Below are 16,999 nucleotides of genomic sequence, written 5' to 3' on the forward strand. Positions count from 1 at the left end.
CCTTAAAAAGAGGAAAAAACCGCGGAAAAAATGGTTTTTGCCACCGGTTTTAACCTGGTTTAAACCGCGCGGTAAAAACCGCGGAAAAATTAGTTTTTGCCACCCGGTTTTTACCAGGTAAAAACCGCGGTTTTTTCCACCCCTGGCAAAAACTTGCCAACCCTGGGCGGGTTTAGAATTTTTTCACTATTTTTTTCGAACTCCCCGTGGCCTAATTAGTCAGAAACCAGATTTGGTTGGGTTAGTTAAATAAAGTAAAATCCTACCACATCTTTTTTTACCTTGTAAACCCAAGAAATTGCACTGCTGTTAACGGTGATTTTCCAAGGAAAGTAATGACCTTATTTTATACTCCACATTCATTATAATTTTAACTCAAAGGCCTATAATTGACACACTTTTAACAAGTTATATTAGTATCAAGTTGTGGTTATATGAATGTAACGCTTGATGGATGAAGCTAAGTTTGGTACGATGCCACTTAACGCGAGCCAAACAACAAAAAATGGTTTCTAACTAAATAGACTATTGTGAGTAAATCAAAAATAGTAAATAATTTCCTAGAATGCTGGAAGTATTTCTCTATTATTTCAAAATAAAATACTTACATCAGTTTGGGGGAGAAATTTCTCCGTTAACGTAAACATTAGTTTTTTGAACATCGAATCATAGGATGTTTGAATCAGCATTTAATGCCCAACATTGTTTGCTGAGGTTAGCGGATAGTAAACTCCACCCCTAGAGGGCCTAGACTATGGGTGCTTTAAACTATGGGGCTTGTTTAAACTAATCCCCACCAGATAATTGCTTTTCAATGTGAGAAAAATTAATTATGTTAGGAAGGAAATGATTAACGCAAGTTGATAAAGAAAATGATAATCATTTAATCGATATTATATATATTTTAAGTAAATTAGTTGTTTTTATTTTAAGTAAATTAGTTGTTTTTATTTTAAGTAAATTAGTTGTTTTTATTTTAAGTAAATTAGTTGTTTTTATTTTAAGTAAATTAGTTGTTTTATTTTAAGTAAATTAGTTGTTTTTATAAGTAAATTAGTTGTTTTTATAAGTAAATTAGTTGTTTTTATAAGTAAATTAGTTGTTTTTATTTTAAGTAAATTAGTTGTTTTTATTTTAAGTAAATTAGTTGTTTTTATAAGTAAATTAGTTGTTTTTATAAGTAAATTAATTGTTTTTATTTTAAGTAAATTAGTTGTTTTTATAAGTAAATTAGTGGTTTTTATTTTAAGTAAATTAGTTGTTTTTATTTTAAGTAAATTAGTTGTTTTTATTTTAAGTAAATTAGTTGTTTTTATTTTAAGTAAATTAGTTGTTTTTATTTTAAGTAAATTAGTTGTTTTTATTTATTAATTTTAATAGTTGTTTATAACATAGTTTTGATTATTTGGATAATATTAATTTTTTAATGTAAAAGATAAAAGTTTCTGAAATTATTGGAGCATGATATCAAAGACACATATGTCAATATTACTAAACATTTACTGAAATTGACAATTTTGAGTCCTCTTAACTAGCGTCGATTTGGCAGAATAACAGGGGGGATCGTAATGGGAACTCACGACGGAGAATAAAAAGCTATAACTTGCTTTGAGACTTAACTAAATAAATAAGTCTATAATATATGGCGGCAATTTTGACAGAGTAACAGGAAACTTTGGGAACTCACGACGGAGACAATAGCTATAACCAGCTTTTAGACCAAATTACATTTTTAAATGGATAGGAAGCTCTGATTCTAATTGGGTTTAGCAGTTTTTTGAGCTAAACACCAAAACCAGAAGTCATTATTACCAAACATATATTAAAATTGACATTCTTTGCGGATTTTTAAGGAGAGCTTTGAACTAAAGTTGCTCTATTCTAATTAGATATGTTTCGGTTTCAACATTCTCAACTCTTTTTGGTTCAAGTATTATAAAAACAAAGGATGAAAAATACGTTGTCTCCTACAATCATTCAATTTCAATTGGATTCATTAATAAATGATATAGATGTTAAAAATTAAAGTGTCTTTAAAAGAATGGCTCACCCATAAACCTTTTTTGCTGTAACACCCAAAACCAAGATTTCGAGAGTTGGAAAAATTTTACATTAAGTATATTTTAAATTAAATCAGAAAAACTAATTGCATTGAGGACCTTATCGCGCCTGTATGGTGCTTTTCCGCAAAGTCAGAGAGAGTGCGATACATCACTCTCATATATTAATTCAATCCTCCATCTTATTGGCCGAGGTATCTATAGGACAAGTTTCTACTAAAAAGTAAACTCGACTATTACGCGCTTGAGCGCTAGACCGGCGACAAGATACGTTGGCAGCGCCCGTAGAGATACTATGTTAGAAGCCCGTAGATCGCCGTAGCCAAGGCCAAGCTAACCATTTTGATGAACTATAAGGGTACTTACAGTGATCGGGAACAGTATAAAAACTAACCGCACACCTAGAGTTAATACTCTGACCGTCTTTTATAATACAACTTGGCATTTCGGCAATTAATTTTGATTCAAATTGATCCACGAAACGACTAACGAGAGCTAAACATACTTGAAGACGAAATTGTCAGACTCTAAAAAAAAACACGACCTAAATTCTTCTGCTTGGAGTGCTAAAATCTCATTGGCTAAACGCTATTTAAACCAGCCAATCATCTGGCAGGTCTGGCCAAGCTATGTGGAGATTTTTAAAACTTAATACCTTCTCAACAAACTTAATTAAAATGAAGACTGAAGGAACAGATATTAATAAAAACTGTCTTAGTGGACAAAGACTAGAAAAAGTAAACGATAAGAGAAGAAAATGGAATGACCAAAGTACCAGATATTAAAATTTTTCAGTTTAATGACATGATTATAAAACATCAATTATTTAAAAAAATACTTATCTTCGTTTTTTTCACCAAAATTCCATTTGTCCTAAATATTTTATCATGAAATTTTGAATTATGGTCGAAAGAGCACGTGCAAAGACTGAGTATTAACATTAAGTACCATAAAGGGGTAATTATGGTATTAATTTTTTGCCACTTTTTGATTTTGAAAATGAAGGATGAAACTTTCATCATGATTTTCAGTTCTGCGTCTACACTTACTACGCGACCATCGTTCCATTGGTTCCCAGTTTTTCTATCGACGACCCAAAATGATTAATAAATCGATCATTAAAATTTTAATAAAATACATAAAAAACCTTTGATGTAATATCGTATGTTTTTAGAACTATCAGTTTTAAAAGTTGCTGCTAAATTAATTTTGGTTTGACGACCACTAGCTGTTTTACGAGGAACACACTGTAGACAGTGCATGGCAAACGTTGCTCACGCAGACTAACGGCGAGCTGTCTATCTATTTCATTATTGGACTTGCTTTCCTCTATCTCAAGACGTATTTAAAACGTATATAGTATTTGAAATAACCCTTATATCCCTTTAAATAACCCTAAAATATTTTCCAAGGACTACGATAACCGCTTAGGGTAAGTGTAAACGATGTCGCGTGTGTTTGTTATATAGTAATTCCTACACACGAACCCTTCCCAAAATAATGCTAAATTTCATGATAAAATATTTTGGGCAAATGGAATTTTGGTTAAAAAATCGAAGATAAGTATTTTTTAAATAATTGATGTTTTATAATCATGTCATTAAACTGAAAAATTTAATATCTGGCACTTCGGTCATTCCATTTTCTTCTCTTATCGTTTACTTTTTCTAGTCTTTGTCCACTAAGACAGTTTTTTATTAATGAATAAAATGATGTTAGGAATAACGTTTCTTAATAGGACTTAACTTGAAATAAAGTAAATTACAGACAATTAAACTAATTAAAATCAATCATATTTATTAATTTATTTAAGAAAAAAATTCTTAATTGGGTAATTGGCCCGCTTCTCCACTCGGACAGGTTTGTTTTGGTTTCCCATCTTGATTTTTAACTGCCTGGTTAAAGCGGCATTTATAGTTTTAACCTCGAAGCCTATTGTAACGAGGGAAAATATACTAATGGTACTAGGGCTAATGGATAGAAGGATATGCACTACTTTCTTACTAGTTAACTATTATCCCCATTACAAAGAGAATTAAAACTGTCCGGGCACTCGCTAACCGTGCACTATTGGGGGTTAGGCCCAAGGTGACTGTGCACGGTCACCTTACTTTGTTTCCGACCAGCAGTAACAAAACAGGATTACTAATATAACCAATGCAACTTGGAAGGTCAAGGTTCAACAAACTTTTACCAAGAGGTATTTTCCATTGAGCCTCCAATAAAGCATCTAAAACCCAGGAGGCCTAAATAATTCCTTACACTATAATATATTATTCTTATGCTTATTACTAGTATTGTTGACATCCAAAATTAATACTTAGGTCGAGCTGATTCATTTCATGACTATTTTAGCCTTTGGACAGATGCAAATTTTTAAACGATCTAAGGATGACATTTTTAGACAGTACATTCTACGAAAATCCTGATGATTTCCAAAAATTTATGAAATATTTCTTGGAGGAAAAAATGATTCTGGTGGGTCACCAAGATCGTATCGGGGAATTACTCGCAATAATGAAAGAAAAACTTCCTGCGGATCGAAAACATTACGTTCGTCTTGGAAATCCTTCAAACTACAAACCATTGGGAGTTGTATTCAAATTTTACGAGGATTTAAACTTGGAAATAAAAGAACGATTCAATACAATGTAAGCAACTATTTTAAATCTGAACAATTTCGTAGAAGATTTTTGATTTCATCTTAAAGTGTTAGTGACATAATTTTCGTCATCCTCATACTTAAAATGCGAAAAACATCCTTGAAAAATCTAGTTTATTATGATATGTTTACTTTTTTATTTGGTTTCGTAGCAATTTATTAAATTGCAATCAAAGTTTTGTGTTTGGAAAAGGCCTAGTTGAGATTTTCTTTCGTTTGATGACGTAGTAAGGAGAAATTTTCACTCTAGATGTCGCTCACGTGACGCGCCTGTTAGTGTCGCCGCGCCGCGTTAAGCCTAATTTATTCAGATTCGCGCGCGCGCCGCATTAGTAGACTCGGGAGTCTCGCGCTTGGCTTTTCCGCGAGATGCCGTGAGTGACGTATCAAGCAGAAAAACCCGCCAAAAATCATCTCCGCAAATTTGCCTTTGTCCCCCAAATTTCAAGTTTTCAAAGTGTTTTTTCTGTGTTTTCCCTCATAATTAAATATTATTCAAGCATATTTTTGGAATCAGAAGAGTTTAAACTCTCAAAGAAGTAAGGTTTTCTTTAGATTTGAGATCATTTTTAAATCACGTCGCTATTCCTTTAAATTAAAATTTTAGACTCCTTTAAATTAAAATTTTAGACGAAATTTTGTTCTTATTTATAAATTATGCCAATCTGCAATATTAGAAAAGATACCTTGAATTAGGTTTCATTCCTTCTGAACTGTACTCTTTAGGCTTGTCTGGGAAGATGACAAGGGCTTTGAAAATATATTAGACGATTCCATCACGTGGTATTTGTTGGCCAATATAATTTTTGTCGCTTTCGTAAAGAGACACTCGTAGGGTTCAGTACGAAAACTTCAATATTTGCCCTTTTCTTGATATTCTTTAACTTTGGATAATGGTGCCAATTTGAAAAATTATATATTTTAAACAATAGTGAATTTTTTTTAAAATGTTTTGAACAAAAGGTTTGAAATTTGCTAAAGCCTCTAGCAGCGAAAATCATTAGGCAATGTTCCCATATGTTACTCAATTCATGCTTAAACATTTAACACTTCAGTGTGCTAAATGTATTTTTGCTACTCGGTATTCATATTCTATTAATGCTACGTCATTTGTTTCTTAATAGACGAACCTGCAACTCAAAAACTCAGATTCAAATATCAAGAATTAACATTTTACAACTGAGAATGTTGAATGCAGACCAATAATTTAATATAAAAAACTATAACCAAAATAAATACTTAAATAAGTCCTATTGAAATCGAATTTGTCAATTTAAAAAACTGTCGGGTTAAAAATCCACTACCCTTATGGTTAGTAACAGGAAAATATGCATTGAAGCCGACGTCATGAGTGAATTTCTTGGATCAAACGCAATTAATATCATTTAAATTCTTTCAGAGCTCTTTTGTTTCACGAAACTGGACAAGACATCCATGTTCAAAGCAAAATTGATTTTTATACAAAAGATTTATTTGAGCAGCCATCGCAAACTGATTCTTGGAGTCCACTTGGCATGCAAATAATTTATGAAGCATCAAAACTATTCTTTGCATTACTACCTGTAGCGATAGTGGTACTCGTGATGGAAATAATCATTGCAACATACTCGTCGTTCTGATGCAGGGAAAAAATCACGGGAAAGCTCGCTGGCAAATTTGGTTTTAAAGTTTAATGTAGATCCCATTCAAACCTTGAAGTTATTCTTAAAATACGAATGTCATATGCGCTAAGGGTTCGCATGTACTTTTCAGGGGTGGAAAAAACCGTGGTTTTAACCTGTATAAAACCGGGTGGCAAAAGCTAATTTTTCCGTGCTTTCTTCCTCTTCTTAGGTTTTTTTTCTAGTTTTTATGTAAAGTGTTTGGCTAATTTTTCGTTAAATAATTAGTTATAATTTCGCCTTCAGTTTATTAGCATTCGGTTCCAGTGCCACTACTTAATTGCCTGAAAAATTTCTGGTCTTCTGATTTTTTGATAACCAAATATTTCACATTTCCAGCAAGCTCAGCCTCCATAGAAAGAATGTTTTCTAATCTGTCTTTCACTTATGGGAAGCTTTGAAATAGGCTGAAGATTGAAATCGCTTCTACTTTTGCCCTGCAACCAAATGGTTTTAGAAAGACGCCTGGCACAATAGAAAACGAAAACTTTAATACAGAAATAAAGACATCAAATTGAAAAATTATATTAAAACATTGGTTATTTTTGTAACATAATATTAACAAAAATCACAAAAATCACTTTATTTCCGCGTGTCCCTGAAAAAACAATTTTTCCTGGTTTTTATTAATCCTGTATGCGCTACACAATAGATTATTTCCTCATTACACTCGGTTTTCACTGGGCGTTTTTCGTGCGTTTTTCGCAAAATTTTGCGTAAATGTAAAAAAGTTTACCATTTTTTTTTGCGAAATACGCGTTTTGCCGTCGAAGGCTCTATTTCTATTTTTCGTTTTTTCTTCCTTTGCGTTTTTTCTTACGCACTAACCGACCAATCATAGGCTTTCTTGGTTTGACATCATTGAATAAACGGGTAAAGGTTTTGATTTGTGTCGCCATTTTATAATCTACACTCGCTGAGCGTATGTGCTAAGCCTTGGTTGGTACTTGCTTGTGATTTAGAAATTATACAAATTAGAACCACGTGGCTTTGTGATATTTGTGTGTCGAAATTCAATACGAAATTACTAATAGGAAAATTTAAGAAGTATCCATATCTTTTGGGATAAAATATAAAAGAATAACTTCAATCGCCGCAATGTTCGCATACATTGCGGGTTTATTTTCTCGTTTTTCACTCAGTGAAAACCGACACGCGTCAATAAAAACCACTGCCGCGAATTTTACGTTTTCGCGTTATTTTGCGATATTTTTGCGCAACGAAAAACGCCCAGTGAAAACCCAGTGTTAGATTTCAGAGTTGAAATGTTCAGAATGAGCTGGCACATATAAGAGTATTTCGTTAAATTTTTATTGCGCTATTTTATCACCATAGTTCTGTAGAAAATTGCTCTTCATCGAAGAGGTCGTACACTTTTCCAAAATAAATGCTCATTTAAGAAGGGTATATGTTGACTATAATATAAAATAAATAATATCGTGTAATTTTGCTAAACATAAAAAGGCAAGTTTTAAGTTTATCTCAACCTATTATTTCAACACTCTAAATCTTTGAATTTGCAACAATATCGCCTTAACGGTATTTGAAGTAATCTTTTACATTCTTTAAAAAACTCACATTCCAGAAATATAAGGATACTTGTTAAATACTGCAAATACTTTTGCAAATTTCTAACTTTCCGAGACCTATAATTAATAATGCAATAAAGCTTCTTTCAATTTTTGTATATAGTGGAAACTGTAGTGGAATGCTTTAAATTTTTAACTACATAGACTCGAGAAATTATAAATGAATTTTTATGTAATGTATGATAACAGTCAGCAAAAGCAAATTACTATCACGAATTTATTATATCCCCATGAAAGTTCGTGCTCAAGGATTTCTTGTAAATATCACTTTAAATCACACTATTGGTTTTGTGATATCATTAAAAAAATATATTCCCACACTTAAAGCATTAACAATTTTTTAAGCATTTTTTGACTGTTTTTATCGTAAACTGTATAGCTATAGCTTAAATTTTTGAAACTATTTGTCAATTTTACTGAACTATTTAAAAACATATTTACGTGTATTAGCGAAATTTTCTAATAAATATCATCTCGAAATGTTAAACCTCAAAGAGATTTTGGTAAAATTTAGGATTGAATATAAATAAGATAGGAACCCCCACATTGAGTAGAAGTTTTACCTATTCCAAAAAATGGTTCCAATCCTGTACATCTATTATGAAGCTCTTCTGGAAAGTCTTCAGTAACTGTCAGAAAATGTGGCCGCTATACACTACCATATCTCTGAATTTGAGCTTTTAGTGGAGAAGGTATCGGATTAAGAAAGAATTGAGCAAAACTTGGAAAACCGAAGTGATCGCTAAAATATGAAGAATACTTTTTCCCAATACGATACAGGAGCATGCAGATGATCTTTGCATACCTATTTCTTTACCAAACACCTAAGATCACTTAAAACTCCATTTCTAAATTCTATTTCATACAGGATTCTTCTGATAAATCTGCCATAAAATAAGAGACATGTTTTTAGCGGTTTTGAGTCGAATATGTTCTATGACATGTTTCCGTCAGGGCCACTGTTTTCGAGTTATGATTTGAGTGTTTTAAGGATAACCTATTAAGGAGAATTACAGTGTCTTTCTGTTTCATAATTAAATTTAAGGGTTCATCCGTAAAATACTGCAATATTATTTTTAAAACAGTGGCCCAGACGAAAAAATTCCATAGAACATTTTTGACTCAAAATCGAAACAAAGAACACAGCCCTTAATTTATGGCAGACTTATCATAAACAGCCTGAATAACAAAGATTTTAGAAATGAAGTTTAGTACTCTTTAACAATTTTTTAAGCCAAGTCTTCCGATTTTCCACAATTCAAACAGGGCGTAATTTAGAATTGTATTTGATTATGGGAGATAAGAATTTATAGTATTGTACTCTGGTGTACTGCGGGCAAATGTTTTACAGGGGCCCGTAGAGAATACATGGCTATTTTTACCCCTGGAGGTTCGGCACATGAAAGTTTAAAATAATATATATTTAAAAGAACCATTCTGCATTCAAAGGCGATATTTTCTCTTTTTAATTTAGTACACCGTGTCGCACCGCTAATATTCTAGTAAAATCATTTTTTGTGTTACTAATAAATACGCCCAAATAATGTATATGTATTTGAAAGTTTGTCGTTTAACAATTCATAATCTAGTTCCTTTGTGAATAAATCAAGATATTCGTTAATTAAAATTTTGCGCTCATCAAAAATTGATAAATGTCATGTGATCATTGAATACGGTTGGACACACGATTCAATTTTGGGGACTTTTTTTCTCCTCGGAACCGAAAACTTTTTCATCTTAAAGCGAAATAAATTAATCGAGACCTTTTGTTTAAACTATTTTAATTTTCTCGTAATTATTTACTCTGAATATTTAAAAAATTATAAGCGAATAAAATATGAAAGAGGATTTAATTAACTTTGTTCGCTTGAAAATATCCGAAAAGAAACAGAATTGAAGTATGTATAGGATATTTTCTTCATTGCATGGAAAAATAAGTTTTCCAAGTGTATGGGAGCGATCAAGCTCGATGAAGTGCATCCCCGTATTTTATTGATTACCCAAATTATCTCTCCTCTAGCACTGACCCAATTTTTTCCCCGTTCTCCGAAGCTTGCCTCATCCCTTTTTACCTTACTGGCCTTTCCTGTTTATTTTCCAATTAAAGGTTCGCTGGGAAATTTAATAACCGCTTGTTTTTTTCTATTCCTTTGTAGCGAGGGAAAAGTCACTTTACCCCAAAAAAGTGTTAAATAGATATTTTTTATTGATATCTAATACGCCATATGTTCTTTGAGATTCATAATTATTTTTCATGCAACTGATTAATGTTTTCATGCTACTCATTAATGTGTTTTATGTTATTAAATAAAGTTTTTTATATGATTCATTGATGGGTTTTATGTTATTAAATAAAGTTTTTTATATGATTCATTGATGGGTTTTATGTTATTCAATTATGTTTTTCATGTGATTCATTAATGTTATTTATATGATTCATTAATAATTTTAAAGTGATTCATTGTTTTTCATGTGATTCATTAATGATTATTATGTGATTTATTAATGATTATCATGTGATTTATTAATGATTATCATGTGATTTATTAATGATTATGATGTGATTCATTAATGATTATGATGTGATTCATTAATGATTACCGTGTGATTCATTAATGATTACCATGTGATTCATTAATGATTACCATGTGATTCATTAATGATTACCATGTGATTCATTAATGATTACCATGTGGCTAATTAATGATTTTTAAGTGATCAATTTATGACTTTTCCGTGGCTCATTTATGTTTTATGTGATTCATTAATATTTTCATGCATTTATCTTATTTTAGTGATTTCCCTACTTTTAATGCGTATCACTTTTTAAGATAATGTCCTTATCTTTAATGTTTTGCTGTTTTTCTATTCTGAACTTTGCTATTCCGTCCTGATTTCTTGCGATTCTCAAGCTATTTATGTAAATAAATGATTTTCGCGTTTTTCTTTAGGCCTAATGTTTCCCTAATACTTTTAATTTCTTCAGTTGATAATTCCATAAAACGTTGTTAAAAATTATAACTATTTTGCTAGAAATAATCGAGATGAAAGAATATGTATCATATAATGGACGATTCAATTCAGAATCGGATTGGGGTATATTTCCGAATTAAAATTTTAAGAAAGATTAAGTATGGCAACAGTTGTAATCCACAAAAGGTTTATGTTTAAAAATAATAAAATAATTGACAACCAATTTTTTTCGAATCAAACCGGAAAAATTACGGCATGGTATCATTCTGTAATTTATAGGGGTAGGTCGTAAATTGTTGCTTGTCATCTCTAGATATTACCCATACAGCTCTCTAAAAAATATTTTAAAAATCGGATGTCATTTCCGTATTTTGCAAACTGGAGTTCAAGTGGTTTACCCCTCGCTTTCTCTCACTCACTGCTCAGTCTCTGCATGATCCATTCCCCGGTAATAATATTGGAAATCGAATATGTCTAAACTCGAGAGAAGGATCATTGGAAGAGGCAAGTAAATTGAGAAAGGAAGCGGTGTAATAAAACTCCCATCCTAGGGAGAGATTATTTCTAATGAAAATAAAAAAATCAGGCAATCTCCCGGTCATCACAAATTGATAAATACGGTTTATAGACAGTTTTTAGGCGAATAAAAAACTGATGAGAAAAGGAATTATTAAACGAAGCTTCGTGCTAAGCCTAGTTTGAAGTTTTTTTACGAGATTAATTGCACTCGATAAATAAGAGAAGGCGAGAGAATCATCCTGGGTGAGGGTGGGGTTTAAGAGCGATGAATATAATAGAGAGATATGTAAGGGGGATCTAATTAATACAACAGAAGCGTCAAATCGAGGAGTAACACACTTAATGATAAATAAGTTATTGATTTATCGTGCTAGTCTATACAAAAAATAAAATCCTAACAGACTTATAATGAAACGCTTTACGAAGAAAGCTAAATTTATTTTCAAGTAGTATTTTCATGTACTGATTAAAAACATTTCCCATCCCGCGCCCGACTTGGAAATGACGCCCAACAAATGTGGAAAAACATTGTCCTTGCTAAATATAAGACGCGTATGTCATTTCATTAAAACTTAGTATACTGGTGCGCTATATGCTACAGACGAGTTTTTGGCTTTCCGGTTTGAATACGGTGTCATCTCATAAAAAAGTATTTAAAATATTAGAGCCCTTTGCTCTTAGTTTCAGCGGTATTATATGATATAAAAAAAATTTGATTATCGGCAGCTCAAATTTGGATTAAAATAATCATATTAGGTCGTTTTAACAAATATCAAATTGGCGACGACTTATGCTTCAGGAAAATCCTTATTGTTTATAAGCTCGAACTTTTAGATGAAAGGTCAAAGGCCTTGGGTCATTCATTACCGACGGAAAGGTCGGATATTCAACTCTTCCCTACCACACAGTTTTCTCACTAGGCATTTTTATTACAAAGCGCCAAACCAAACAATGACATCAAATTAATTTCGCACAGCTAGAATGAAATATGCCGCAACGTTTTCCGAAGGTTTAAATTTCAACAGAGACAAATAGAAATATCAGAGAGTAAACAAGTTAAAATAGAACGTGTGATTCACGATGCCTCTGAGTTTCTTAAAATATTTACGAACGTTCTCCACGGTGTACTAGAGGAAATTTGCGTATAAATTCTAGCACGAGCTAGATTTTTTAGGTTTGATCAACAAGAACTAGAAGTTTTCTAGTGCCCGAAAGCCTCAAGCCGGACTATTTTATCCGATTGAGTAAAAGAAAGTCTAATGTTTAACTATACACTTGATTGGTCGACCAAAGAAAGAGTAAACAAAGCGATACGTGACAGTGGGTACCTAAGAGATTTACTCTCTGTTATTTCAATTTGCCTTTGGTGATGTGGCTTGCGAACTTAATTTTGAGATATATATTTTTCTATTATTATTTTTTTGGTGGATTAATTCAATCTGGCTTCTGTTGGGGAACGGTTGTAACAAAGAGAAAATGGATTTATTGCAAGGGGCAGTCATAATCGAATCCAGCTCGGTTAAACTTCGTACGAACCGGGACAGTGAATAAATGCAAAGGGAAATTTGATTAAATCAGGGATCTTGTATGGGTAGAGGGAATGATAAGCCCCAGCCTTACAATGCAAAAATTCGAATACGGTCATTACGTTGAGAGTTTTAACTGGTGTCGTCTGGATTTTTATTTTTCCTCTTTCAAGGACAAAAGTTTCATCCCTGTTATACTCAATACTTGGCCATGAAATACTAAACTTGTTTTAATTTAATCTTTGGCCTTTAAAGAAGTTTTTCTGTTGAACCTACTGCGCATGGCACGCAGTAACATTATCCTCTTACTTCTCATGCAAAACATACTTATGCCGCATCGTCCACAATCGCAGTGATAAAGCGTCGCGGAAACATAGTTTTGTCTGACGTCATATTGACGATTTAAACGTTCTTGGCTCTCTGAAGTTTTTAAGTCAAATACTTACCGAAACCAGTTTAAGTAAAGTTTATCAAAAAACCATTATGAGATTTTGAATTATGTGATGGATTTTTAAGTATTTAAGTAAGTTTTAAATTTACTTAATTTCAAATTAAGATCTTTGACGATATTAATGCAAAAAATATAAACGGCTTTAAAATTAAATTTAATAATTATTAAGTAAAGATCAATTCTAAAATCGAAAAAGTTTAACCTAGGATTACCGGTTATTCGCAAGTGGTTCAAGACAACAACATAACAGGCATAAAATTTCAGTAAAGTATATACTTGTCTCTGTAAGATTCTAACGAAGAAGGAACGAAACCTGAGGAACTAAAATTAAGATTGTTCGCTTAGAGTGTAGAAATTATTGAATCACAATGCGAGATTAATTGTATTTTCCCTTCCAAATTAAAAATGTGTTCTAAGTCGAACACTTACTACAACCGTATTCCTTAATTAGAAATCTGTCTCAAATTAACGATTACCTATCTTTGTGGAGTGTTCTGACGAATTTCGATTGAAATGTAAATAAGGAATCTTTGTAAAGGATCTATATTGAATTTGGTAAGGAGTCGTAATAAGGCGAGAAATATTTGAGATTATATTCTTACCCGGTTTCCTTTGATGAATGTAAAGGTAGAGTCCTAGAACGAGACCAAACGTCAGCAAGGCGGTCCACCAGTTAACAACAAACATAACCGCTAGGCAAAGGACGGCTCCCAATAGACTCAACCACATGTTGTAGAATTTGAATGCCGGACGAAATCCTTTTCAAAAGAGAGAAACGTTATTGTTTATTAAATGAGAATCGGATTGGAAGATTTCAGCCTCCAGTATTTTCGTCTAAAATCACATTATTATTTAGGTGCGAAAGTTAAATTATGAAACGAAACTTGCCAAATTTCTGAAACATATTTTGGTATTTTTACTTATTATTATTATTAAATATTGTAACTCCAGGTTATTTTCCAAGTGAATGTATATTTTTCTTAATGTTGTATGTGCGTTTGGTTAATTTCCAACGTTTTTTTCGTCGAAATTGTAAATGACTTTAAATAATTTTCTCCGCGATTGTAGTTTACTTTCTTAGTGATTCTAAACAATACACAATTTAAATCGATTTTTAATTAATTTAAAACGATTTGAATAGTCATTTCAATAGATTATGCTTTTAATTCTGGTAGTTTGATCAAATTTTCAAGTGCTTATATTTGATTTTTCTCGTGATTGTAGTCGATTTCCGTATAATTCAAGCCGATAAAGAAAGTATTATCAATAGTTTTCTTCATATTTTAATCGATTATACTTCAAATTATAACCGATTATGCTTCAAATTTAAATCGATTATTCTTATTTTTTTAATCTATCATGCTTCCTATTTTAGTCGATTATGCTTCATATTTTTCCAGATGTAGATTTTGCTTAATATTTTAGTCAATTATGTTTAAAATTCTAGTCGATTATGCTTGACATTCTAGTCGAAGTTTTTCGTAATCTGGTAAATTTTTCTTGCTATTCTGAAAAATATTCTTCATTCGAGTGACTATACTAGTGAGCCTTGTTCATTTTCTTAGATATTATAAATAAATTTTAAAAAACACAAGTCAAAAATCACTTGAAAATGACCATAATAGCATCACGGTTTTGGGATAAAAAAGCCACTTTGGAAAATTAAAAAAAATTACTATTAAAGCTAATAACTGACGGTACACTTCTAATTAGAATTGGTTTGTTTAGCCTCTATGCGGCGATATTAAAAGAAAGAAAATGTTACTATACCTGGGGATCTGGCGAACGATGCATGGAAACAGGAAAAGTTCATTAAGCAATAAGCCGCCAGGAAAAAGTTGGAAATAATTGGTGCAATATCGTTCAGGTTTCCTGGCAAATCATTGGAGAAAAATAATAGACATTTGTGTTAGAGAAAGCGATTCACATAAAGGACACTTTAACTATAATGGGAAGTGAAATCTGAGCCTGGAAATATTCCACTCTTAACTGTCACAATTATTGCTCAGTGAAATTTCACCTTCAGTAATGATGAAGTGATAAGGGATGTTGTAAATAGAACCATAAGCTCATGAGATGTGTTCCATAAGTTTGACACTTCTTTCTGGGAGCTTGGTACAGATTAAAGAGGAGAATGGACTTCTCTTAAAATATCTCTATGCCCATATCTTAATTGATTCGATAATTGTGTTAAAAAAGTTGAAATAATTTTTCTTAATTATTACTACCCTTCTTTTGACGCGTAGCATCTGAAGAAACGGTAGTTTACGGATTCGAATTTTGGGAAAAATAAAATTAACATTCTGCCAGTAATTCATGTTAATTTTTTACATGCGCGTATATAGTCTATTAAACCATTATTGACAACTCTTTATACCTCGCTAGGAAACACTGGACGACGAAGTAAAATTGGCTAATTTTTATTGTTTTTGGCATACTAGAACACTTACTTTTACTCAAAACGGTTTTGGCTCTAAGCAATAAATTTGGTAATTGTTTGGTAATATAAAATTACGACTGTAAAAACGTAAATTGCCCACTTAGATCTCTACCATCTAAATTGCTACAGTCCAAAATTGTCCACCGAAGTGACCATTCGGCAAAATTATAATAGTATTATTAATAATCTAAGCTTTGTATATGAAGGGTGGTGCGGACATCCCTTCATACACTAATATTGTGGCTGTTACAGAGCACAGAGGAAACTGGGTTACACGGCGGAGGAAACCTCCTTTAATAAGTCCTGTTTTAGATATATTGTCCCTGTTTTCATTTCGTGTACACACGGCTGCAAAATTAAGCGGGGAAAACTCATTCAAGCATTCTTTGCTCTTGCTTTAGGTAAGATAAGAGCTTTATATTTTCTTTTTTTTTCAAATCTAGTGTCTCGACAGAGGGGCCATGTGGTCAATTAGTATGAAACTCGAACTAGCTACGGCTCTTCTCCGGTATAATGAAAGAAATCTCTTTTCACGCGGCGTGCTCGAGACTCAACTATTCTGGCTTTCGTTAATTTCCGATGATTAGTTTTCGTCGAGGCGAATAACTATTTATAAAAAAAGGAGTAAAATGAAGACTCGATTTTTATTGTTTCTAAATTTAATTCGGTTATTTTTTGCGGTCTCAGACGCAGAAAACAAAAATTTAATTTAAACAATTCTTATTACACTATGAAAATTTTTTTTTGTTCTAAATATTCCCCGTCAAAAAATTAAACTTCACAACGACGACAGAGGCTCTTTACCCAATCAGGGAAGGCAAAGTATATCGATGTTGTTACGAGCCTTGCTACAGCAGTAAAGCATAATGGGTAAATAAAGTGACCTCCTTCTCTGGAGTACTTATCTAAAATTAATTATCTCTTACGTAGCTACACTCCCGCACAAATTTCAGGCTACCTAATCTTAATAATAGTGTTTTAAATTAAAATATACGTAATTTTAAGCCTAAATTTTGAAGATTCACTTCCCAACAGACTAACTGTTAATTCTGTTGCTGCCACATGTTAATAGATGATTGTCACTTGGGGGATATATTCCAATCCGCCGAAACGTAAAT

The 16,999-nt window shown here is 32.1% G+C and overlaps 1 protein-coding gene across 1 annotated transcript in view; it reads right to left on the reverse strand.

Moving 5' to 3' along the window:
- The window catches only part of LOC149628471 (solute carrier family 12 member 2-like), a 220,973-nt gene that overhangs the window by 120,032 nt on the left and 83,942 nt on the right, over window positions 1-16,999 (reverse strand). The window contains exons 12-13 of the mRNA XM_089851400.1: window positions 15,212-15,313; window positions 14,044-14,199 (exon numbers count right to left, since the gene is read on the reverse strand). Coding sequence (XP_089707526.1) covers window positions 14,044-14,199; window positions 15,212-15,313 — 258 coding nt within the window. The remainder of the gene's footprint in view (window positions 1-14,043; window positions 14,200-15,211; window positions 15,314-16,999) is intronic.

Source organism: Phalangium opilio, unplaced genomic scaffold, assembly GCF_054372755.1.
Source record: "Phalangium opilio isolate 3A_F unplaced genomic scaffold, DU_Popi_V2 ptg000105l_1, whole genome shotgun sequence".
In the NCBI taxonomy this organism is placed as follows: domain Eukaryota; kingdom Metazoa; phylum Arthropoda; class Arachnida; order Opiliones; family Phalangiidae; genus Phalangium; species Phalangium opilio.